The following is a 25038-nucleotide window of genomic DNA, read 5'->3' as shown; positions in this document are numbered from 1 at the left end:
TTGCTCTGACATTTTTACGTATAGCAACAGTGACCTTGCAGTGCAGTGCGGGCGCAACTGCTTTGTTGAAGTCAACTAGGTAAATAGACTTGTTCTACACTGTGCAGTGTGTAGTATGTCTGCCCTATGCATCACAGTAACGAGGAGGGTCCACGCTGTTTGATAAATGGCAGAGTGCTGAAAGTAGCTGAGATGTGGACGCTGGACAGCCTACTGATGCATCAATGATGTCATGTTGAACACCTGCAGAGTGCGTGCACAGCTGAAGCGAGAAACCGATTTCAGGTGGCACGTTTTTTCTTTGTAACAGCATCAGTGTATCTGTATTGATGTACTCGTTGACTTACATCAGGAATAAAAAATACAGAAAATAAATAATCCGATCGATTGACCATGTATATTGAGGGAATGTTGACAATTTTTTGGTTTGACCTTATCACTGTTTTCTTCATTCTACATGTATATGGCACTCTATCTAGCAATTGATGATCGGATTATTCTAAAACACCTCACAACTTACCAGACTTCTAGCCAGAGCCGGCTAGAGAGCTTAAACTATGAAAGTTCTGGTCAGAGAGCCGGCAATGCTGCCTCTATAGCTCAATTATGATTGTGTACAGCAAAGTGATCGGTCTAAGTATTTGTTTCCAAAGAAGACTGTAGACAAAGTAGAGTGTAGCATGCACCGCTTTTAGCACAAAACTACTGAATGTTGCGCCTTGGGACGCTCTCCTTTCGCATTGACCTGGTCAACAGAAGGAGTGCTCTTAAATCTTTATCGTTAATTGTATTCAGGTATACATCAGTGTAAACATCCAGAGTACAGAGACTACTGACAATGACCTAATGTTTAACACCTTTTTTAAAATTAAAATGAAATAACAGTGTAAAGATCATTAGTGGTCACAGGAAACTTTGATACACAGATGCCTTATCGCTAATTTCTTCAGCTTTCCTCCAAAGTGTGGCAGGTGTATGATCTCATTTATTCATTCTAGGCTTATTACCATGGAGGGCTATGATTGTTTCGGTCTGGAAATATATATTAATCAATGGGAAATGGTACGCATTGAAATGTATTGTTGTTATTAGATGATAGGCTGCAGTAGGTGTGGTCAGTATTGACAATAGGTTACCGGCTGTCATAAATTTTCTTGCTAGAACTCTGACTTACTGTGAAGGTCTTCTACTGTAGTCTTCCTACATCTTTCCAGGAGTGTGATACAGCAGTCGCACTGATGCTCGGAGCTGGCATGGTGAGAATGTCTGGAGTTTTGAGGCTACCTCGTTGGCATGCCCTTATAGTTGCAATGCAGGATGTCGGGGGTCAAACTCTCTGGTAAGCCTCACTTCTATGTGTGGCAATACGACATTCTTTCTCTTTGCTCTGTCTTTTCTTCTTGTCTCCTCCTTTGTAAAGTTTGGACACAAGGATTAGACTTACGGTGATTGCCCTAGATACCGGCTGATTCGGCACCAGTTACCAGTCTCGACCTAATTTTGATAGAAGTTTATGTTTGCATGGTTATATGTTTAGCAAGTATCATGTCAGCCATTGTTAGCCAGCTGGAAAAATATTGTGGGACTATCACTGAACTATGAAACACTCAGTAAGGTTAAATGTCAGATTGAGTAGGCTCAACAACCGTTGTAGACACACACACACACACACACACACACACACACACACACACACACACACACACACACACACACACACACACACACACACACACACACACACACACACACACACACACACACACACACACACACACACACACACACACACACACACACACACACATGCATACACACCACACACACACACACATACACATACACACACACACATGCACTCACACACACACTTCGAAAGTAAACTTGAATGGTCTCTATCTCTGGGCAATCGTTTGTTCTGTAGTTTTGGGAGACAATATCGATTGTTAGTTGCAGCTACATGTTGAATTAATCATACATACACTCACATACAGCAAAGAGAGACATGCACATGCACCATCAAGCTTTCTACTTCAGCAATCTTGTACTGTACGTACTGCAAACTCTACTGAACATAAGTTCTAATTCCTCTCTAATTCAGTCACTTTTGTGATGGAGGAACTTCTGCAATCATAATGCGAGACACTGTAAAACCTCCTGTATGGCCGTTATATATTGTCGATTTCCATCTGCTACAGTTTCCAATGTTGAATCCAATTGTGACTTGACCTGCTGGAATGTTCTCACAGTATCCCTCAATATGTCTGTGACGGTGAGGATTTTCATTAGCTGGACGACCATACACAGCTCCCTCAATAGTCATAGGTCCACTGCACTCGTTACCGTTGAATGTAAAATACCATCGAGAACAGCACTCACCACTGGAGCAGTGAACCCTGACATTTCCTGCATATGCAACATGTAGAGCTGAATTGTTGTCATGTTTCCTAAAATTACAGTTCTGTTGAAAAGAAAGCAGAAACAAGTTACACGTTGATAATTGTAATCACAAATTGAGTTGGAATAACCTGAATCAGACCGCTGTCCTTCCTATCCCCTCTATACCACACACACTGTTTCCAGTTGAGTGTCACAGCTTCTCCTTTCTCTCCTTTCCTTCCTGTTTCTCCTTTTACCCCTTGTAGACCTTGTGGGCCTTGTAGACCATCCTGGCCTTGTGAACCTTTTGGACCTTGTGGGCCTATCTTCCCAGCATTACCTTTACCACCGACACCTCCAACCAATCCTCTCTCCCCCTTTATCCCTTTCTCTCCTTTCCTTCCTTCTCCTTTTATTCCTTGTCGGCCATCATCTCCCACTAATCCTTTCTCTCCTTTGATTCCATCTCGTCCGGGTGATCCATTTACTCCAGGTGATCCAGGTACTCCAGGAACACCAGCAGACACACACGTCTACTCAATAAACACAAAAAATCATAATAATATATTTTAATTAATACTTGATAAACCATCCTGACCTGCTGATTTCTCTCATCCGACACACTTTGACCACCAGAAGTAGCAATGACTTGAATGAGCACCAGAACTGTCACAGAAAATGAAAACATGATTATGACCGATATCCTCGATACTGATGAAGTGAGCTGGTGAGCTTGCCCTTATATACTCCTCCTCACACACCCTCACATCCAAGGGGGAGTTGCGTTCTAGTCTGAAATAGAACATTTCCACGTAATCTAATGTTTCCAAATGTTGTCTACCAAACATGGTCTTAAACCAATTTGCCATTCCAAGCCCCTCCCCTGTCAAACTTCCTGTGTAAGAGCTCACGCGCTGTTGTCATAGATGAGACATCATTGTCCAAAGAGCACTCACTCTATTTGCATGAGACTGTCACACTTCTCACACACTACCGCCTACTGCAACTATGCTAACATGCATGTACCAAATTTACTAACTCACTGCAGCTCACGTCTCACCAGTAAAACATAAATGTTCATGACGATTCAATGAAACTCCTTCAACTCTTAAGACAAATAGAGCAACAGCCGCCAGTTGCACTGTAAAATATGCTACACTAGTGATTGTAGCAACTATTCAATTCGTCTAGTAAAAGGATCACTTGTTTATTCGCTGCCGGATCAGATGGAGGATTGCTCGGCCATATCAAACCAAAGACATTAAGCGCATGCGTACTAATTTTATCGCCATATTTAATGGCCAAGACTCCAAAGCATTCTAATAAGGGGTTTTCTTGTGACAATAACAAATGATATCGAAGGAAAGAAGCAAAGTATGACGTCAGATGTGGTTTGTGAGGATTTAATAATCCATGTTTGTCATCTATCATGTGAATATTATATTTAAGAGTTGAGTATGTTCCTCACAGATGCAGCAAACAAGGTTTGTTGAGACTTTATTATGACGTGTATGATGAGGATAGAACAGGACAGTCAGATCCTACTGATATTGACAGACCTCATTTGTCTGTCTGTTTGCCGTCAGTTATTTGTTGTCTGTCTCTTGTCTGTCTGTCTGTCTGTTTGTTTGTCAGTTCGTCTGCATGTTTGTCTGTCTGCCTGTATGTATGTCAGTTTGTCTGTCTGTTTGTCTGTGCATTTGTCTGTCTGTCTGTTTTTGTCCTCTGTTCGTCTGTCTGTCTGTTTATGTAACAATTTCTCTATTTCATCAATCTTTCTTCTTGTGGTTCAACGTATTGTTTGTAGGTAACTTTTACAAATGAAATGTTTCCACTGATAGACAGAGGGTCTCTTCTCACAAAGCCAGTTGCTTGCTTGTGTTCAACAGCAAACCAAGCAGCTTGAGTAAGACCATCTCCATCTGTGCTCGTTCACACAAGAATTTGATATCAATTTGTCACAATTGAGTTATTAAGTTACATTTTTATTATTTTATTGCAACAAGTAAATGAGATTGTAGATGTTAGAATTTGCATTGGTAAGTCAAGGTATACTGTAAGATCATAATCATCATGCAGACACTCCAAATGTGATTGTTGTCGTTTCCTAAACTTTGAAATAAAATTTAATAAAATATAATAAGAAGAAAATGTTGGGCGCACTTGCAAACCCATACATTGAAAGTATGTACGCCATTTGTACGTTTATCTGGCCGTTCGCTCCGTGTTTGAATCTTTCCTGCCACATGTATTCATCAAGATGCCAGGGAGCATATCATCTGTTGTGCCTCTCATGCTCTTGAGCTTGGATTTAACTGAATTCCGGTGGCTTTCTACTGCCTGTGTGTGAGCCCCCGTTTGCGGATCAACGAAGTGCCTGCTGTGATTGACTGTTCTGTGACAAGCAACAGTAGGAAGTCTAGCCGCAGCAGCCCACTGATTGGAATGAATTATTGTTCCTGGTCGGGTGTGCTGTTGTATATCGGCAGTAACGTTGCAGTGTTGAGCTTGTCGACGACCTGCATCTACCCTTATCCAGAAGACAACAAATTGTCTAGTATCCCAAAGACCCAGACGTGGTCAAGAGGCCCTCTTCCTCTGTTGTACTACAATGGAAGGATGGTTAGTAACAAATAAGTATTTATCTATTCATCTTGTAGCTATACCTTCCTGTTGTGTCTCATCAGACTTTCGTCAATTTGAACAACTATTCCAGGACCACCAAGAAGAATTGGCGATGCTAACAGTTTTCCAGTGCATATGTCCTTTATAAGATTGTATGTATCTACTGCTGTTGTGGTACTGCATTCCCAGATAGTCAGTCTGAGCTTTGACTGACTGAAAAAGCTGTCCTTTCTAATACTGACTTTAGTTCGGCATCCTCTGATAGAACTGCAACGCCAGGTCCATCCATCAGTGATGTCCGATCTTCTTATGAGGCTCATACTGGGTGTTGGATGGCATTTGGGGCAACGTCTGGCTAACAGACTCTGTTCAACAAGGTTCAGAAGCTGTGTGCTTCCCAACTGTTGATAGCAGACCAGCCATTGACAAAGACAGTAGGACTGAACAGTCTGAAGTGACTCTGTATACAGTGTGGTCTGTGGGGACCTGAACGGACTAAACAGAATTGGCGCTCTTTGCTATGTTTTGACTTACTTTTGATCCATTTCTCACGGTCACACCTTCTACCTCCAATTCTGTTTGGTTGTTCACAGTGACAGCCCATTGGGGCAACTCATGCAGTCTGTCAGCTGACAGTCCCATCATCATAACTACAGAATAACACGTCGTTTGAAAAACAAAAAGAGCATAAACATGGCATGCATTTCTTTACCTCTTCTGACACTTCTGGAAGAGGCCAAAAGACATCGCGCGCTGGAAAGTTGCGCATGCGCAGTAAAATTAATGATATACGTGACTATAGTGTCTTGTGAAAACGTCCAATCTCTAGTTGTCGCTTGTTGTCTTGTGGCGTTGGAGATTTTGGATGTGGGCACAACAATGAGAGTCTCCACGACGGTGCTAACATCTAACACCTTACCATCTCGCAAGCCACTCTGCGAACGAGCAGAAGAGGTCACGTGATCAGTATCTGCATCACAACGGTATATATACGACAGTAAGAATATACGGCTACTGGAAACTAAATAACACCTTTATAAGATAATCTACAGTAGTCTACGTCTACTGCCGTTTAGTCAATAAAATTTATTATTATTTCTCTTGAATAATATTGCATGATTGATTTTGTGGTATGCAGCTATAGTGCAATATAAGGTAGACGTGTTGGTTGTGTGGTAGTGCACATACATGCTTGTTGGGACTGATCGTGAGAATCACATGTGTTTGACAGACAGATATGCAGACAGATTGAAGTAATCGGATTTAGATAGATGAACAAACAGATAGACAGACAAGACAGACTGAGAGAGATGCATGCAGACTGACCAACAGACGGACAGACAGAATGATTTGAATAATGATCACCAAAATATTCTCCTTTATTTTATTGGGCTATTAAACAAGTGAATGGCGATTGTTGTTGTTGTTGTTGTTGTGGTGGTGGTGGTGGTGGTGGTGGTGGTGGTGGTGGTGTGTGTGTGTGTGTGTGTGTGTGTGTGTGTGTGTGTGTGTGTGTGTGTGTGTGTGTGTGTGTGTGTGTGTGTGTGATCCTGTAGCTCAATCAGTTAGAGAGTACATTGATGAAAACATCCAGAACCTTGCTGGGTTGCAGGTTCAAGTCACAGTGATGGCGATCGAACGATAACATAATTTTCATAAGCAAGATACTTACACACAATTGCTTCTCTTGACTCAGGAGTATAAATGAATACCTGGTCTTTGACTGGAGTGGACATGACCACTGGGTTGGCAGTAACATCATGCAGCATGCAAACTTATACATGTACTTCTGGGCCTTGGTGTCTAGTCTGAGAGCTGCACCATTGTCAGTGCCCCTGGGTGACTTCGGCCAAGCTCTAGGTGGATTGTAGTGCTGGCCCTAAGCCTGGATGTAGAGCATGGATCCTCTGTCTCTAGAGGCAGGAGAGCTATTTTGCAACTGATCTAAGGTTGATGTCAAGTGACGTGGAGGGCTTAATATTTGTCCATTTGTGTGTGTGTGTGTGTGTGTGTGTGTGTGTGTGTGTGTGTGTGTGTGTGTGTGTGTGTGTGTGTGTGTGTGGTGTCGCTCCTTTCGGAGTTATTAAGGTATGAAACGGCACAATTCTATTGTGGAATGCCAAATGCCTCTGTGTCAACAACCAGGCGCATTGCAGTGTGCGAAGTGTCACCTGTGGCTGAGAAGTAGGGGTGGACTGGCAGTACATAAATGTTTAAGTGTGTCTTCTTCTTCTTCCTCTTTGACTATGTCATCATTATCGACTCTATCATCCATCTGGTATTCATCACTTGCCTCCACTGATTGTACCTCAAGTCGAATACCTGAACCTGTTAGAACATGCTTTTGCCGCCATTGTAGTCAATGTGGATGGTGCTTCAAATCCAAGCCAAGATTCCAACGGCATAACAGTCATGGGGCAAATGCTGTTCAGAAATAGACAGCAGTAAACTTACCCTCTCTCTTGCACATTTGGAAGACATTTCTGGTGGCTCAAGGACAAACAGAGGCATAACTGCAGACAGTAACTACCTCGTCTTTCAGCTTTCCCCATATAGGGGCAGAGTGGCCATATATTGTCAGCTGTAGTCAAGTCAAGTCAAGTGTGTGTGTGTGTGTGTGTGTGTGTGTGTGTGTGTGTGTGTGTGTGTGTGTGTGTGTGCGTGTGTGTGTGTGCATGTGTGTGTGTGTGTGCATGCGTGTGTGTGTGTGTGTGTGTGTGCGTGTGTGTGTGTGTGTGTGTGTGTGTGTGTGTTTGTTTCTATTTGTGTTGTGTCTTCTTACTGTCGTTCGATGACACGTCTGCTTACTCTCTGAGCTTGAAATAATGTTCAGATTCATTAGACGTTATGGGCCATTGGTAGTCATCCATGCACACCCTAGTTTGAACGTTAAACTTCAGGTATGAATTGCACATCGTCTACAGTAGGGGCTGCACTGATCTTCAAATCAATGTTCTTTTGGAGTGGTTGGTTGGTGTTATTGCATTGAAGATGTTTGACGCCAAAGTGTTACTATTTAGAAATTCTTAATTCTGATTTGCTTCTGCTTGCCTGAGTGACAATGACACTTTGTTGTCTTCTATTAGCACATGTTTTACCTACCTGGACATCAGATTTACACTTACAGTGTGCATTTATTGATAGAAGGTGGTTGATAGGCAGAGTAAGTCAATGGAACCTTTTTGCCATGACAGTTTACAGTAGTTTGCAGACACGTGTGTGGATCCTTTCAATCAGTGTGTGGGGGCAGCATTTCAGATTACATCTGGATTAGAAAGGAGGTTTGGTGGCCATCCTAATGCTGTTGGCATTGAAAGAAACATTTTCTATTTGGAAACGTTCCTAACAGGAAACAGATTTAATTTCAGTTTCTTGTTGCAGAAATTAGAATCAGGTAGGGTCACCAGAGTTGGTTGTTTGTATTTCTTGAATTTTTTAATCTTATTTCACACTCGTGTTTTGTTTCTGTCTGCATGTGATTGTTTGACAATATGTGTGATGATAGCAGCATGGCGACGGATGCCGATCCTCGCATAATCGCTTTAATCCTTTAATGCAGATGGTACTAAAACTGGTTTAACTGGTATACCTTTCATCACTACAGATGTATTGTACTGTTTGTTCTTAATGCAATACTCATGTCGGTTTGTACTGTATATATATATATATATATATATATATATATATATATATATATATATATATATATATAGTGCTGTTGACTGCTGTTTCTCGACTTTACCGGTTGTATGTGCGATATTACATGGTGAATACATATTGTTGGCAGATTACTTGAATTTGCTGTCTTTGTGTAGTCCTAATATCCATGCACATTTTGTAGCCCAAATATCAATCCATTCAGATGTACATGTAACGCTATATCTGAATGATTGTCTCCATTGTTTGGGTTGGGGGCAGAAACGGCTTTCTCGGCTCAGGGTAGTATCCTGCATGCACTTGCTGTCAGCAAATTGACTTTTGCAAGCCAAGAAATCAGAGACATATTGAGAATGATGTAGGTGTACGTGTGTAGACCTACCCGAATGTTGATTGAGCCTCGTCACTTCCACGCACGTTTAAAACGAATGATAGAATTTTATGAACATTTTTTCTTACGAAATAGAGTTTGTGGCAGATTACGAACATTTGTGGTTACAAACAACATATTGATTTACAGTAGCATGAGGTTGAGTAGGACTGCCATTATGTCTTGAGGTATGAGGTCTTGCCCTTGTGGGCGAGGGAACTGCAACGTCATTGCCCATGCATGAGATTCTCTGATCTAAGACGAACTACTACACATAACTCAAATGTTTTTAATGTAGACTTGATACATAGACTTGATGACTGATTGATTGTATGTACTGTGGAGGTCTTCCATTGTCGTCTCCTACGTCTTTCCAGGAGTCTGATACAGCAGTCGCACACTACAGTAGTAGATTAGCTGCTTGTGCTCGGAGCTGGCAGGATGAGAATGTCTGGAGTTTTGAGGCTACCTTGTGGGCATTCCCTTGTAGTTGCACTGCAGGATGTCTTGGATCAAACTCTCTGCTAAGCCCCACTTTTATGTGAGGTAATACGGTCTTCCATCTTTGCCCTGCCTTTCGTAAAGTTTGATGAAATCGGAAACATGCATTAGACTTATAAAACAGGCAGTAAGGTTGAGTGTCGGATTGAGTAGGTTCAACCATTGTAGATACACACACACACACACACACACACACACACACACACACACACACACACACACACACACACACACACACACACACACACACACACACACACACACACACACACACACACGCACGCACACACACACACACACACACACACACACACACACACACACTTCGAGAGGAAGCTTGGATGGTCTCTATCTCTGGGGAATCGTTTGTTCTGTAGTTTTGACGGACGATATCGATTGATAGTTGCAGCTACATGTTGAATAAATCATACATACACTCACATATGGCAAAAAGAGACATGCACATGCACCATCCAGCTTTCTACTTCAGCAACTTGTATTGTCCGTACTGCAAACTCTACTGAACACAAGTTCTAATTCCTCTCTAGTTCAGTCACTTTTGTGATGGAGGAACTTCTGCAATCATAATGCGAGATACCGATAGATCTCCTGTATAGCCATCATATATTGTCGATCTCCATTTGTTACAGTTTCCAATGTTGAATCCAATTGTGACTTGACCTGCTGGAATGTTCTCACAGTATCCCTCAATCTGTCTGTGACGGTGAGGATTATCATTAGCTGGATTACCATGCACAGCTCCCTCAATAGTCATAGGTCCACTGCACTCGTTACCGTTGAATGTAAAATACCATCGAGAACAGCAAGCACCACTGGAGCATAGAACCCTGAGATTTCCTGCATATCCAACATGTAGAGCTGAATTGTTGTCATGTTTGCTAAAATTACAGTTCTGTTGAAAAGAAAGCACAAACAAGTTACATGTTGATAATTGTAATCACAAATCGAGTTGGAATAACCTGAATCAGACCGCTGTCCTTACCATCCCGTCTATTCCACACACACTGTTTCCAGTTGAGTGTCACAGCTTCTCCTTTCTCTCCTTTCCTTCCTGTTTCTCCTTTTATCCCTTGTAGACCTTGTGGGCCTTGTGGACCTTGTGGGCCTTGTGGACCTTGTGGGCCTTGTGGACCTTGTGGGCCTATCTTCCCAGCATTACCTTTACCACCGACATCTCCAACTAATCCTCTCTCCCCATTTAGCCCTTTCTCTCCTTTCATTCCTTCTTCTCCTTTTATTCCTTGTCGACCATCATCTCCCACTAATCCTTTCTCTCCATTCATCCCCTTCTCTCCTTTCATTCCATCTCGTCCGGGTGATCCATTCACTCCAGGTGATCCAGGTACTCCAGGAACACCAACAGACACACACATCTACTCAGTAAACACAAAATCATAATAATATATTTTAATTAATACTTGATAAACCATCCTGACCTGCTGATTTCTCTCATCCGACACACTTTGACCACCAGAAGTAGCAATGACTTGAATGAGCACCAGAACTGTCACAGAAAATGAAAACATGATGATGACCGATATCCTCGATACTGATGAAGTGAGCTGGTGAGCTTGCTCTTATATACTCCTCCTCACACACCCTCACATCCGGGGTGGGTACAGTCTAGTCTGAAACAGAACATTTCCACCTAATCTGATGTTTCCAAAATCCATCTACAAAAGATTGTTTCAATAAGTTTTCATATCCATCTCCTCCTCTTTTCCACTTCTGTGATGCTCGAGCATGTTGTCATTGCCATAGATGAGACATCACTTTTGTGACAACACTCTATTGCATTGATCTCTCACATTGTCACCCACCACTGGCAATATGATAAAGTGTGCAAAAATTATTAGCTTAGGAAGCACCATTTTAGACTTCTGTGACCTCTTATTATCAAAATCAAACGAGCAAATGAAATAATTAACTGATACTGTACGTAATTCGATCACTATGTGATAGACAGCCCATTGGGGCAACTCATGCAGTCTGTCAGCTGACAGCCATCATCATAACTACATGTAGTAGATTGTTTGACAGTTAGAGTTGCTAATTAGATTAGTATTGTATTTAGTAGAGACATTGAAAGAATAGATTGCCTTGTTAGTCAAGTGTCTGGTGTAGACGGTCGTCCGGTTGTAGCTCGCGTTCTACAGTCGAGTTGGATCCTCTCAGTAGCAACGATGACACGTAACGTTGTTGCATTTGGTGACGAGGAGCGGGATATCGAGCAAGATATCGGAACAGAATTTGGACAGATCGCTTCGTGGATCAGTCCTCGTTTAGTGTTGTCACGTTGTAACGTGTGAGTGCATTTGTGTACGTGTGATCAGCCAGGTCAAGCAGCATTGGTGCCTGGGCAGAGATTACGAATTCTGGCAGTTCCAGAGAAGTTTGCAGACGGAGACGTTGAGTTATGGCTGGAGCGCTTTGCTTTGTGTGCGGCTGCTAATAGCTGGAATGCAGATGCCAAAGTGAAGATTCTCCCAACGTACTTGAAAGGAAGGGCATATGCCGTGTACCGTCGACTGACGGCAGAACAGAAGGCGTCGAACGATGTGCTAGCTACGGCGTTGAAAGAAACTTTTCTGCCTGGAACAGGAGAACGACGTCGCTTAGCGAGAAGGCAGTTCTCAGAGCGATCGTTACGTGATGGGGAAGCGCTTGAAGTGTATGCGAGAGAACTAGAAGATCTACTGGATCGTGCTATGCCTGGGCTGGCGGAAGATCTGAGAGAACAACAGCTGATTGATCGCTTTGTTGAAGGTCTGCCCCGCACGCCAGGTATCAGCTGGATTTACACCCGCAAGCAACATTCCAAGTTACAATTGCTAGAACTCGTGAATTGATGTTGTTGAATGATAGACAGCGGCAGTGCAGTGGTCACAAGTTTGTTAGTGTTAGCGCAGCTTGTGCAGATAGAGTAACAAGTGTCATGGAGGATCTGAAAGAGAGATTGAACGAGATGGAAAAGGCGCTAAGTACTGCAGGTGTGAGTGTGAGAAGTGATAACAGGCAATCAGGATCAAGTGAATTGTCAGTGACGCAAGACGTTCATCACACAAGCGGTGGATGAGGACTTCGATGTTTCCTGTGCAACGAGCAGGGACATATGAAAAGAAATTGCCCACAGAGAGGTACACAGAAACGTGTAGGGCCTTGCTTCAGGTGCAATCAGATGGGTCATCTAATGAGAGATTGTCCAATAATTCAGCAGACAAAGCCCCAAATGACCACAAAAACACAATAACAGCAACAGTACATGTGTGCACAACCAGATTACAGGAAGCAATCAACAACAGGTGGTAAGGCACCAAGAGGAAGTGTTTCTGGTGCGTTGATAAGCTCTGTTATTGTCACTGGTTGTGTGGATGAGGTGGAAACGTCTTTCTGGTTGATACTGCCTCTGTAGTTTCACTGTTGCCTAGAAGTCTGGTCGGTGACAAGAGCACATCATTAAGTGGGACAAGATTACAACTGAAGACAGTTGATGGCAGTAGTCTGAAGAGTGAGAGAGCTTGTACGGTACTTGTACGTTTGGCTGCATGGGTATGTTCTCACCAATTTATGGTAGCAGACGTAGATATGCCTATCTTGGGAGCTGACTTTTTACTTGATCATGGGATGATCATCAACATGGCTAAGCGCCAGTTGGACTGGATAGGAGGTACACTACCCCTAACAGTAGAAGCTGAGCAAGTATATTGTATCTTGAAGGAAGACTTGAACTCAGTGGGAATTGAGAGGCAGATTGTTATGGCTTGTCTTGTAGACAGAGAGGGACAGGCAGTACATGGTTTCGGTAACTGCTTGCTGGAACCAGATCGAGGGTTCATGGATAGAACTGAAGTACTGGTAGCCAGAGTGTTAGTCGACACGTCTTTTGCAGAAATACCGGTCCAACTGACAATGATGCATGAGACGAAGCTACTGAAAGGTACTGTCTTGGGAACTATGTGCCCAGTAAGGGAAGCAGAACCGGCGACGGTAGCTGTTGTACAGGGTTTGCCTATGAAAGTAAATAGTATGGCACCCAAACAGTTTCTAAGTCAATTTGACTTTACGCAAAGTGTCTTGACAGACAAAGAGCAGAAGGCTTTGAAGCACTTGTTGTCGTACCAACAGCTATTTACAAGTGGGCCAGGTGATTGTGGAAGAACAGAAGTGGTAACCCATACTATTAGGACAGGAGATACGTTGCCACAGAAACAGGTACCAAGAAGATTACCTCACACACTTCAAGGGGTTGTAGAGAAACAAGTAAGGCAGATGATTGAGCAGGAGGTGATTCAACCATCAGTGAGTCCATGGAGTTCACCTGTAGTCTTGGTACGTAAGAAAGACGACACGTATAGGTTCTGTGTTGATTACCAAAAATTAAATGGCAGCACAGTTAAAGATGCTTATCCTTGCCAAGAGTAGATGAAACGTTAGAATCATTAGGTGGAGCTTGCTATTTCTCGACTTTGGACTTAGCAAGTGGGTATTGGCAGGTAGCAATGGATCCGGAGGATAAAAAGAAGACAGCTTTCTCTACCAACAAGGCCATTTTGAATTCAATGTAATGCCATTTGGCCTTTGTAATGCTCCTGCCACTTTCCAGAGGATCATGGAATATATTCTAGCGGGGCTCCAAGGGGATCATTGTTTAGTATATCTTGATGATATCATTGTCTTTTCTACGACCTTTGATCAACATGTTAAGAAGCTGAGAGCTGTGTTTAACAGACTTAGTGCTGCCGGGTTGAAGCTAAAGCCAAGCAAATGTTGCTTTGGGCAGAAATCGGTTAATTATTTGGGTCATGTAGTTGGAGTGGAAGGATTGCAACCGGATCAGAGGAAAGTGCAAGCAGTTTTGGACTTTCCCAGGCCAGTGGATGGTGCCGGAGTACGTCGGTTTTTGGGCCTAGTAGGATATTATTGCCGCTTTATTCCACACTTTCGTCTATTGCAGCTCCATTGTTCAAGATACAAAGTAGTGGTGCTCATTTTGACTGGACAGATGATTGCCAACAGTCATTTGAAGTCCTGAAGCACAAGTTGACAGCTGCCCCAGTAATGACTTTCCCTAGATTTGAGGAAGACTTTGTGTTAGCTACGGATGTGAGTGAAGTAGGGTTGGGTGCAGTGTTGTCACAGAAGTACTGTGGAGAAGAACACGTAGCCTATGCAAGTCGAGTGCTACACAAGGCTGAGAAGAAGTACAGCACAACAGAAAAGGAAGCATTGGCTGTAGTTTGGGCGGTGACACACTTTTGTCCATATTTATACGGAAGGCGGTTCACACTTTGGACAGATCATTGCCCATTGCAATGGCTACATTCCTGCAGGGAACTGAGAGGAAGACTGGCGAGGTGGTTACTCACACTAAGTGAATACGAATGGTCGATTCAGTACAGAGCAGGAACTCATAATCGTAATGCAGATGCATTGTCCAGAATACCATCTGCACATTTCGGGAGGGAAGAGGATGGTACTGATAGACTTGAAGAGGTGCTATGTCCTACCTCAGACCAAAAGCCAGAGCAAACAGGAAGTAGTCAAGGATGTGCAGCAGTTGGATTTACACCATCTTGGGCGAGTGAAGAGTTACAGATCAGACAGCGGAAAGATCCTTTAATGTCGAAAGTTCTGGATAGTTTTCCTACTATGCCAGGGCAAGATCAACTAGGAGTATGGAGAAGAAGCAATAGGTGGGGTGCGGTCGCGAAGGTGTGGCATCAGCTAGCGTTGGATGATGGAGTCTTATATCGATTTTGGAAAGTGGGACCAGCGGAAGGACAAGAAGAACGACAGTTGTTGGTGGTACCCGACTCTATGGTACCTGAAGTTTTAGCAAAGTTACATAACAATGGCGGCCACTTTGGAGTGGAGAAAACGCTTAATAGAGTTGCTGAACGGTTTTGGTGGCCAGGCTACACACGTGCAGTTGAGAACTATGTAGCAAGTTGTGTAAAGTGTCAGCAAAGAAAGATGCCAGTAAAGAAAACTAAAGCAGCGTTGCAAACTGTCCCAGTTGGAGGACCATTTGAAATGCTTGCGATGGACTTTCTAGGACCTTTACCGATGACAGAACAAGGCAACAAGTACATTTTGGTTGTTGCAGACTACTTCACCAAGTGGATGGAAGCATTTCCGTTACAAGATCAAATGGCAAAGACTACAGCAGAGACCTTGGTGAATGAGGTCATCATGCGATTTGGGATGCCCATAGTTTTGCATAGTGACCAAGGACGCAATTTTGAGAGCGCTTTTGTTCGTGAAGTATGCAAACTTTTGGGAATTCGTAAGTCAAGAACCACAGCATATCATCCACAAGGGGATGGGCTAGTTGAACGAATGAACAGGACTTTGGTAGAGTCTCTGTCCAAGTATGTAGACACCAATCAGAAGGATTGGGACAAGTGGATAGCAACTGTATTGTTTGCATATCGCACTTCAGCACAGAGTTCTACTGGGTACAGTCCTTATGAATTATTGTTTGGAAGAACAGCACGGTTGCCAGTGGATACAGAACTGGATCAGCGACTCCCTTCGCCTAATACAACAGATGAGTACTTGAGCAAGTTGAAAAGAAACCTGAGACAAGCTAGGGAGATTGTAGATGAAGAGGTCACTGCAGCTCAAAAGAGACAGCACAGGAATTATGGTGGAAGTGAAGGAGCTCAATATGAAGTAGGTGATTTTGTGTTACTGCATAGTCCAGCATTGAGGAGAGGTACTGTTTCGAAGTTGCACTGCTCTTACCAAGGACCGTATCAAGTCATGAGGCACGTAGGCCAGAATAACTACGAGATTCAAAAGGTGGGAGATGGAAACAGAAAGAGGAAACGTGTTCATAGTAACAGACTGAAGGTGTTCTACAGACGAGCTCGAGAAATGGAATTATCAGCAGATCAGGAGACTGAGGAACATGAGCAGCAAGGCAGCAATCCAAGTGAATGGGTCAATCACGAACCAGATGTCATTCACATCTTGCTAGAAGATGTAGCAGCAGATACCACAGGACTGTTAGAGGCAGAGGAGGCAGTTGCAGTGGCAGAAGAACCACCAGAACCTGCTAGACCACAGAGACAGAAGCAATTGCCAAAGTACTTGCAAGAGTATGACTGCAGTTAGTGGTAATTTCTCTGCTAGTGTTGAGTTGTGTTGTGTTACTATTGTTTGAGACTTGAAGTAGCAGTAACCTAGACGATTTCCTGGTTAACAGTATTGGAACTTTGGTTTGCAGGTTTTTGAGAAAAGAGGAACCTGAAACTTAGCAGGGAGGAATGTGATGTAGTAGATTGTTTGACAGTTAGAGTTGCTAATTAGATTAGTATTGTATTTAGTAGAGACATTGAAAGAATAGATTGCCTTGTTAGTCAAGTGTCTGGTGTAGACGGTCGTGCGGTTGTAGCTCGCGTTCTACAGTCGAGTTGGATCCTCTCGGTAGCAACGACGACACGTAATGTTGTTGCATACAGTATAACACGTCGTTCCAGCATCTCCACTACAAGTAACAAGAAAAGAAAAACAAAAGAGCATTTACCTCTTCTGACTCTCTGAAAGAGGCCAAAAGATGGGCAGAGCCGAAGACGTTAGAATGGATCGACATCTTCACTGAAACACAAGGAGGACGTTGCGCATGCGTAGTAAAATTTATAGACCAACTGTCGTGTTGGAGACGGCCAATCTGTAGTTGTAGCTTGTTGTCTTATGGCTTTGGAAATTTTGGATGTGGGCACAACAATGAGAGTCTCCGCGACGGTGCTAACATCCAACATTACCACGTGCCAACTTCCCACTGTCCCAACATTCCGGAAGTAGAAGGGAGAGGGATTGGCATTTCTAGCACGACAGAAGGGATCACGTGATGTCGTCTGAACGTCGTCTCTACCTAACATAATTTAGTTTGTCTTGTACAGTTATCGGTCGACGAGTCCGGCTGCTGTCAAGAAGGTGCGTGCCATCAACCAATTCTCCAGTGTGTTTCTGTTTTATGAATTTTTTCTGCAGAGATCAATACAGCTGCTGCAGCGATTGAAGTGTGTGCATGATGAACTGACTCACGAGCGACTACGTAACGATCTGTCAGCAAAAGTTGTAAGTGAGTTCTCCTTTTCCTTGCTAGAGAGTGTCACACAATGTGTATGTACCAAGTTTGATTACAAATTTCTTTATTTACAAGCAACGAGCATAATGTGATTGTGGCATATACACTATGACCGTGTTTCCACAAGCTGCACCTTAAACTAGTTTAACTTAAATACCTTTATACACTAAAGCAGTTCAAGAAAGTGACTGTTTCTACTAGGAAATTGCACATTCAGGATGTGCAAGACAAACCTTAAAGGAATGTTGTAGTATTCGCCAAGCGACACTTGTTTTGAAGTATTGGGCTGGTCTGTTGCCTAGTCAGAGCAATTGTTAGTTGTCACTGGTTCAGCGCCTACTACACTCAAGCCTCCCTAATCCTACAAAGGTATGGGATCTCATGTGTAAACGTAGTTGGGCAAAGCCTGTGAGTATATATAAGAGAGGAATGTGTGAATGTATTTAGAATGTGGACGGTTGAATGCCTGCTGAAGGACGAGGCCAACAGATAAACTAGACAGACAGCTAGACAGACTGGATTGAGTAGCTGAAATGGCAAATACAGACAGACAGATAGACTAATGGACGGATGGATGGAAAGATTATTTTATTGATCTTAAATTTTAAATGATGCAATGAGCAAACCCTTACACGTAGCAAATCTATATCAGTCGATTATGCAGTCTATCAGTTCAGACCTGATAGACAGACAGACAGACAGACAGACAGACAGACAGATTGTTTTAGTTTGTAAATGCTGTACTAGAACACACACACACACACACACACACACACACACACACACACACACACACACACACACACACACACACACACACACACACACACACACACACACACACACACACACACACACACACACACACTAACATTGACAGACAGACAGAAAGATATACACTCAAACCTCTAATCCAGACCTCCAGGTGTTGGGGCTCCAATAGTAAGCACTTTGGCAAGAAACTCCCCGTATATAAACACTGAATTCTCAAGCTGTCTTGACTATCATGTGCCAGTGCATAGTACAAAGTACACATGTACGTTACAGTGTAGTACAAGTGTGTACTGTACATACATACTGTACACAGAAGTGGCATGACATTCACCAAACCTTACATTAAAATGGTCTGTGATTCCAAGGATATAACGCGCATCAGAGCTGTATATATACGGCTCTGATGCGCGATAGCTATCTCTATCTTCCATACATATCTAGATATTCGGACAGCGGCAGGTCCCATACTGTCCAGATTAGGGAGGTTTGAATGTACTAAGAATTTTCATATGACGATGACCAAGGACACTGTCTCCTTTCTCTCTGTAGCTGCTGATTTCTCTCGTCTAGTTAGGAACGCTTGCATCTTTCAACGCAATCCTATACCAGGAAGATAGTCAATATCATCAAAACGGCATTGTCAGAAGCCATCTAAGCAAGCAGGCTACTGTCACATGATTGTTAAGAATTGACCTGTTTTCACCTGCACTAAACCAGTTATAAAACCTAGTTTGTAGTAAGTTTAACAGAGTGGTTTAGGTTTAACCCACTAGTTTAGCTTAAACCACGTGTTAAACCGTTTAAGTATACGCTAGTGGAAACATGGCCTAATTTAGCATTTAGAGTGGCAGGCAGATTGCAGGTAGACTTTTACATGATCCACAGTTTTGAGTTGATTTGTAACAAGTTAAATAGTTGGCATTTGATCGCTACATTTACTATCTCAACATCAGACTTCTAATCTTCAGGGTTCTAGCCAGGATTTTTGGAAGGCATAGCTCTATGGGCGTGGCACATGAGTCTGGCACTTGGACGTGGTGTGTCTGTGCAAATTTTTGAAATAAAGTTTACCTCTGCTTTGGGGGAGAGGTTTAGGATATCTACTGTACACCACGCTCTGCATGTACTATAAGAACCTGTCTCATTACTTTTAATATGCAACAAATCCAATTACAATACTATTGGTATACAATTGGAGACTTATGATTGACAAGTCTCCATCTTCTCCCTCATTATTCAAACGTTTCAAGTAGGTATAGTGCTAGTCCCTCCTCTTTGTCATAACTTCTGGAGAGGGAGTGCATGTGTGCATGTGCAAGCTGATTCTCACCTAATGCGCTAAATGGCATGGTTAATCACATGATCTAAATTTGTTTTATGCTGTCTCACAGAAATTTTATTGCAATGAATATTAACGCTGTTTCTAAAAAGAAAGACGTGCAGATTCTTGGTTGTGTAGTATTTCCTTTAATCCAACGATAGCCATTTGCAGGCGAACATTAGTATTGATCAAGTTAAATTAGAGGGCAAGAGAAAGCTAGCTAAAATGCCTCTGCAATAAAGGGAGCATGAGACAGTCAAAGTAATGCCTGTTCTTTTATTGAAGCCTAGTCATGACGGAAGATGATGCCATACAAGCAAATTACAGCACATGCTCTGGTCATGAGGCATTATCCCCACTTCCGGGAACTACAACCTCCGGGAACTACAACCTCTGCGAAACAAAGAAATAAAGTATTAAATTAATTATCTATAGTCTATACCGGAAGTCCTCGGCAATTGCGCTCTGGTGAAAGTACTAATTTTGAATATTGGTACGGCCATGTCCGTCGCTTTGGCCGGCTAAGACAGTACATGCATCGCCAGTATATGGGAGGCATAGCGGTCAGCTCTGAACGCGTAACGGGTATACCGGTATATGTTGAAGGCGTAGCCTTAGCATGTCTGGCTAAAACCCTGTAATGCGTCGTGTGTGTTACTGATCTATGCTGACTAGTAGGGTGTCTTGTGGCACATCTTTGCTGCACAGGATGCACCGAAGATTCGACAATAGTTACTGAAGTGAGTTGTGAGAGAGACAACGATCCTATACACGATCAGGTTTTTTGTATTATGAAGACCAGTGGGGTGTGGTTGGTTTGAAGTGTGTGTGTCTGTGTGTGTGTGTGTGTGTGTGTGTGTGTGTGTGTGTGTGTGTGTGTGTGTGCACATGCATGTGTGTGTGTGCACGTGCATGTGTGTGTGTGTGTGTGTGTGTGTGTGTGTGTGTGCATGTGTGTGTGTGCATGCGTGTGTGTGCATGCGTGTGTGTGTTTGTCTGTCTGTCTATCTGTCTATCTGTCTGTCCAGGTGCGGATCTAAGGGGAGGGTCAGGACACTTACCTCCACAGCTTCTCAATATATTTGCCGTGATAGTGACTACCATAAGTTATTGACTCGAGGCCAGTGTAATAGGTGACCAAAGCGTATTCTCGTCTCTCACATTTGCACAATTACTTGCCCGGATAATTAATAAAGCTGACACAGACGGAGTAATATTATTTAATGACCATGCCCACTTTTCACTTTCTTTCACTCCCTCTTCTACAAAATGCTGCATCTGCTCCTGCTGCCTGTCTGTCTGTCTGCCTGTCTGTCTGTCGGCCGGTCTGTCTGTCTGGGTGTTGTGTGTGTGTGTGTGTGTGTGTGTGTGTGTGTGTGTGTGTGTGTGTGTGTGTGTGTGTGTGTGTGTATTTGTGTTGTGTCTTACTGCCGCTCTATGTCAAATCTGCCTACTTTCTGAGCTTGAAATAATGTTCAGATCCATTAGACATTTATGGGCCCATTGGTAGTCCATCACACCCTAGTTTGAACATGATACTTCAGGTGTGAATTGCACATCATCTGCAGTAGGTGCAGATCTCTAAATCAAATAATGTTGTTTTTGGGTGGGTGGGTGGTGTCATGGTATTGAAGATGTTTGATGCCAAAATGTTACTATTTACTTGAAGACTCAAGAGGTTCTTTGAAATACTTCTGATTGGCTTCTGCATGCCTAGTTGACAATGACACTCTGTTGTCTTAGCAGTGCTTTGCATACCTGGGCATCAGATTTACACCTACAGTATAAATTTATAAGGCAGCTGATATGCAGAGAACTGACCTACTAAAGTCAATGGAACTTTGTTTGTGATGGCAGTTTACAGTACTTCACATAATCGTGTCCTTTCAATCAGTATGTGGTCGCAGCATCTCAAATTATGTTCAGATTAGAGGGGGAGTGGGTGGGTTATCACCAATCCTAATGTTCTTGGCATTGAAGGAAACATTTCTATTTGGAAACGTCCCTAACAAAAGAAGATGTAATTACAGTTACAGTTTCTTGTTGTAACAATTGGGATGAGGAAGGATCACCAGAGTTGGTTGTTTATATTTCTTGTATCTTTTGAACCTTATTTCACGCTTGTATTTTGTTACTGTCTGCATGTGATTGTTTGACAATATGTGTGATGGATGATTGACCCAATATTAATAATTAATAAATTTTTAAGTCAGATTTACATAGTTGCATAAAAATAGCAGAAGATTTTGTATCACCAGAAGTAAGTATACACACCATAGTACTTCTCTGTTGATTAAAAAATGTTATTCAATGCATGTTTGTCTAGCATTTGGCTCATTGTCTCGTGTTGACTCACGAGTTTTGCCGACTGTCGGACACACATACTAATCACGAAGACAAATTACAGGTAACGCTCTACGACACATTGCATGTACACCGAGATGAGACCAAACTCTGAATTCTAGATCAAGAACATTATATACCATTCGGTGAAGGACTCGGTCGGCGGTACTAAAACTGGTTTAACTGGTATACCTTTCATCACTACAGACATACTGTACTGTTTGTTCTTAATACAATACTCATGTCGATTTGTACTGTATATATACATAGTGCTGTTAACTGCTGTTTCTCGACTTTACCGTTGTATGTACGATATTATATGGTGAATACATATTGTTGGCAGATTACTTGAATATGCTGCCTTTTTGTTGTCCAAATATCCATGCACATTTTGTAGCCCAAATATCGATCCATGCAGATGCACATGCAACGGTATATCTAAATGATTGTCTTCGTTGTTTTGGTTGGGGGGGAAACGGCTATCTCGGCTCAGGGTAGTATCCTGCATGCACAAGCTGTCGATAAATTGGCTTTTGCACGCCAAGAAATCAGAGACATATTGAGAATGAAGTAGTATGTGTACGTGTGTACGCAAGTTAGCACGTTAGCAAGTGTGTTAGCACGCAAGTGGATTTGTAAGTACTGTACGTTATCGTTTCTTTCGTGATTGTATGGCTCAACAACAGGAGGAGGGACAGCAAGCAGTCCAGCAGGCTCAGCTCCTACAACGTGTAGTATCTGTTCCAGAGAAATTTGAGGATGGAGGTGTTGAGATGTGGGTGGAGCGTTTCGATCTTACTGCGACGGCAAATGGTTGGGATGCTGACATGAAACTACGGTTATTACCGACTCTTCTGAAGGGAAGGGCGTATGCTGTCCATCGACAGATAACGGCAGAGCAGAAAGGAAACTATGCGGAGCTTACGACCCATCTCAAGCGCGTGTTTTCGCCTACTACGATTGAAAGTCGTCGTCTCGCACGTCGACAATTTAGGACTCGCTGTTGGAAGTCGGCTGAGGCACTGGAGGTGTATGCGCAAGATTTGGAGACTCTTTTGACGAAGGCGATGCCAAATTTGGCAGCAGAGCTGCGTGACCAGCAGTTGATGGATCGCTTCGTCGAAGGTTTGATCGACAACGCACCGTCCGTTGCCGGCGAGTTGGACCTACACCCTGAGGGAGTTTTTAGGCGGCAGTGATCAGAGCACGCGAATTGATGTTGTTAGAGCGGAGGAAACTCGGAAAGCGGACGGATGGTCAAGTTCGAGCGATTGCAGATCATGCGAGTATTGATGTGAGCTTGGCGGAACGGCTGGATCGGATTGAGCAAGCGTTGCAGTCGGTGAGTGTAATCGGTGCGTCCGTCACTCCAGATTCCAAGCGTGTAGTTCCCATGCGGCGGCAGCAATAATAGGTGGGACGTCGCTGTTTTGCTTGTGGTGGCGAAGGACATGTGTACAGGGACTGTTCTGTTCACGGGGACTATTCTGTTCATATATGCTCCTATTCTGTTCACCGGGGACTATGTTGTTCACGCAATTTGAACCCACCCTAGCGGGGACTATTGTGTTCACCGGGGACTATCTTGTTCACAGGCGACTAACTATCCTGTTCACGACGACTATTCTGCATGTTCACACTAGCCATACGCATACAGTGTTCATGGCGACTATCCTGTTCACAGGCGACTTATAATCCTGTTCACCGGGGACTATCCTGTTCACGTGAACAGGATAGTCCCCGGTGAACAGGATAGTCCCCACTATAGCGGGGACTATCATGTTCACAGGCGACTATCTTGTTCACAGGCGACTATCCTGTTCACAGGCGACTTATAATCTTGTTCACCGGGGACTATCCTGTTCACAGGCGACTATTCTGCATGTTCACACTAGCCATATGCATACAGTGTTCATGGCGACTATCCTGATCACAGGCGACTACACGTATTCTGTTCACAACAATTATTTGAATTACATCAACAGTAACTTTGCAAAAACATTTATTGTTTGTTTATCCAATCTTTATTTATAGCCTATCTAATTCAACGAAAAATCTGTCTAGTCTCAAAACCAATTAATTAACGGTGCACTATTTCAAATAAAACTTGTGCACTATATGCTATTGTAGCTGTAAATAACCACTCATTATCTACTTTGATACATCTGTTAAGTTAAAACATAAAAGTATATTTGAGTCAGTCTTCCCATCTAGAGACGTCCAACAGGAATTGTAGGTAATGACCTGGCGGCAGTTATGACATCATTTTTTGAAAAATGTTTAGGTCGGCCGACTAAAATCATGAGGGTCCAATCTGTTTATCAGACTGTCTCTGGCCTTTTGAAATATTAGTTGGCATATGCCTGCATTCATGCAGGCAATCTGTTGGTCTTGTAGCTGGCCGATTGCCTCTTCAATTGATGAGTCGTCATCGACGTGATATTGGTTCTGGATCAGTACGGATTGCAAGATCTTTCCTAGCTCTTCCCTAGAGTAGTCGGGAAAGTTTAGGACCAACGGAATACGCCTGTAAAGACCTGCATTGGAATCAAAAATTGTTTCATCTCTTTAGGATAGCCGGCGAAGATCATGACAGGATCGTGAATCTCCATCTCTTTCATCAGTTCTTCTACAGCACACTGTCCGTAATCTTTTGTGCTGTCTCCTGGAGTTAGTCTGTAGGCTTCGTCGACAAACAAAACGCCACCCTTGCTCTTTTCAATAACTGATCTTGTCACTTTTTCCGTTTGCCCTACGTACTGACCTATTAAGTCTGACCTCTGCACCTCCGTTAGCTTGGACGACCTCGTTAACCCAAGTAAATGCAGAATCTCTGTTATTTAACACTTACATCGATTATAATTCACGGTTTAATTAAGAAAACCTACAAACGTACCGGCCATCATTCGTGCTATAGTGGTCTTTCCTGTTCCTGGATTTCCAATGAATGCC

General features: G+C 43.0%; 3 protein-coding genes and 1 long non-coding RNA gene across 7 annotated transcripts; 2 read left to right on the top strand and 2 right to left on the bottom strand.

Moving 5' to 3' along the window:
* Nucleotides 1-1945: 1945 nt before the first annotated feature.
* On the bottom strand, nucleotides 1946-5769 carry LOC134189088 (collagen triple helix repeat-containing protein 1-like). Its single transcript, XM_062657322.1, has 5 exons — nucleotides 5717-5769; nucleotides 5539-5654; nucleotides 2978-3045; nucleotides 2529-2912; nucleotides 1946-2461 (listed from the first exon to the last, which is right to left on the bottom strand). Exons 2-5 carry the CDS (start codon nucleotides 5606-5608, stop codon nucleotides 2102-2104), a joined length of 882 nt encoding a protein of 293 aa, XP_062513306.1. The 5' UTR covers nucleotides 5609-5654; nucleotides 5717-5769; the 3' UTR covers nucleotides 1946-2101.
* Nucleotides 5770-9901: 4132 nt separating this feature from the next.
* LOC134187406 (collagen triple helix repeat-containing protein 1-like) lies at nucleotides 9902-11388 on the bottom strand. Of its 3 annotated transcripts, none has more exons than XM_062655540.1 (4): nucleotides 10990-11388; nucleotides 10686-10926; nucleotides 10513-10640; nucleotides 9902-10445 (listed from the first exon to the last, which is right to left on the bottom strand). In XM_062655540.1, the coding sequence occupies exons 1-4, from the start codon at nucleotides 11077-11079 to the stop codon at nucleotides 10086-10088; spliced, it is 819 nt and encodes a 272-aa protein (XP_062511524.1). In that variant the 5' UTR covers nucleotides 11080-11388; the 3' UTR covers nucleotides 9902-10085. The 3 variants fall into 3 exon arrangements, with proteins under 3 accessions (XP_062511524.1, XP_062511516.1, XP_062511510.1); XM_062655532.1 differs by having other exon boundaries at nucleotides 9903-10445; nucleotides 10513-10649; XM_062655526.1 differs by having other exon boundaries at nucleotides 9908-10445; nucleotides 10513-10926; nucleotides 10990-11384.
* A 348-nt stretch (nucleotides 11389-11736) lies between these two features.
* LOC134179255 (uncharacterized) lies at nucleotides 11737-12629 on the top strand. The gene is made up of 3 exons (XM_062646151.1): nucleotides 11737-11838; nucleotides 11887-12374; nucleotides 12419-12629. The coding sequence occupies exons 1-3, from the start codon at nucleotides 11737-11739 to the stop codon at nucleotides 12627-12629; spliced, it is 801 nt and encodes a 266-aa protein (XP_062502135.1).
* A 4572-nt stretch (nucleotides 12630-17201) lies between these two features.
* Nucleotides 17202-22428, top strand: LOC134192945 (uncharacterized). 2 transcript variants are annotated; one of them, XR_009971992.1, is made up of 4 exons: nucleotides 17202-17494; nucleotides 17552-17638; nucleotides 22070-22150; nucleotides 22209-22428. It is a non-coding gene; the product is annotated as an uncharacterized LOC134192945 (long non-coding RNA). The 2 variants fall into 2 exon arrangements; XR_009971993.1 differs by having other exon boundaries at nucleotides 17552-17642.
* Nucleotides 22429-25038: the final 2610 nt, after the last annotated feature.

The sequence above is a fragment of the Corticium candelabrum genome, chromosome 1 (genome assembly GCF_963422355.1).
Source record: "Corticium candelabrum chromosome 1, ooCorCand1.1, whole genome shotgun sequence".
NCBI lineage: Eukaryota > Metazoa > Porifera > Homoscleromorpha > Homosclerophorida > Plakinidae > Corticium > Corticium candelabrum.
The sequence above is the reverse complement of the archived record's forward strand: the minus strand, read 5'-3'. Positions and strand labels throughout refer to the sequence as shown.

Coding starts and splice junctions, on each gene's coding strand:
- LOC134189088 (XM_062657322.1), bottom strand. CDS start 5,608: ATGGGCTGTCACTGTGAACAACCAAACAGAATTGGAGGTAGAAGGTGT. Junction 3,046..5,538: donor CCGTGAGAAATGGATCAAAA/GTAAGTCAAAAC, acceptor TTTCTGTGACAG/TTCTGGTGCTCATTCAAGTC. Junction 2,462..2,528: donor AGGACAGCGGTCTGATTCAG/GTTATTCCAACT, acceptor TCTTTTCAACAG/AACTGTAATTTTAGGAAACA.
- LOC134187406 (XM_062655526.1), bottom strand. CDS start 11,079: ATGTTTTCATTTTCTGTGACAGTTCTGGTGCTCATTCAAGTCATTGCT. Junction 10,927..10,989: donor CGGATGAGAGAAATCAGCAG/GTCAGGATGGTT, acceptor TTTACTGAGTAG/ATGTGTGTGTCTGTTGGTGT. Junction 10,446..10,512: donor AGGACAGCGGTCTGATTCAG/GTTATTCCAACT, acceptor TCTTTTCAACAG/AACTGTAATTTTAGCAAACA.
- LOC134179255 (XM_062646151.1), top strand. CDS start 11,737: ATGACACGTAACGTTGTTGCATTTGGTGACGAGGAGCGGGATATCGAG. Junction 11,839..11,886: donor CGTGGATCAGTCCTCGTTTA/GTGTTGTCACGT, acceptor ACGTGTGATCAG/CCAGGTCAAGCAGCATTGGT. Junction 12,375..12,418: donor ACCCGCAAGCAACATTCCAA/GTTACAATTGCT, acceptor GTTGAATGATAG/ACAGCGGCAGTGCAGTGGTC.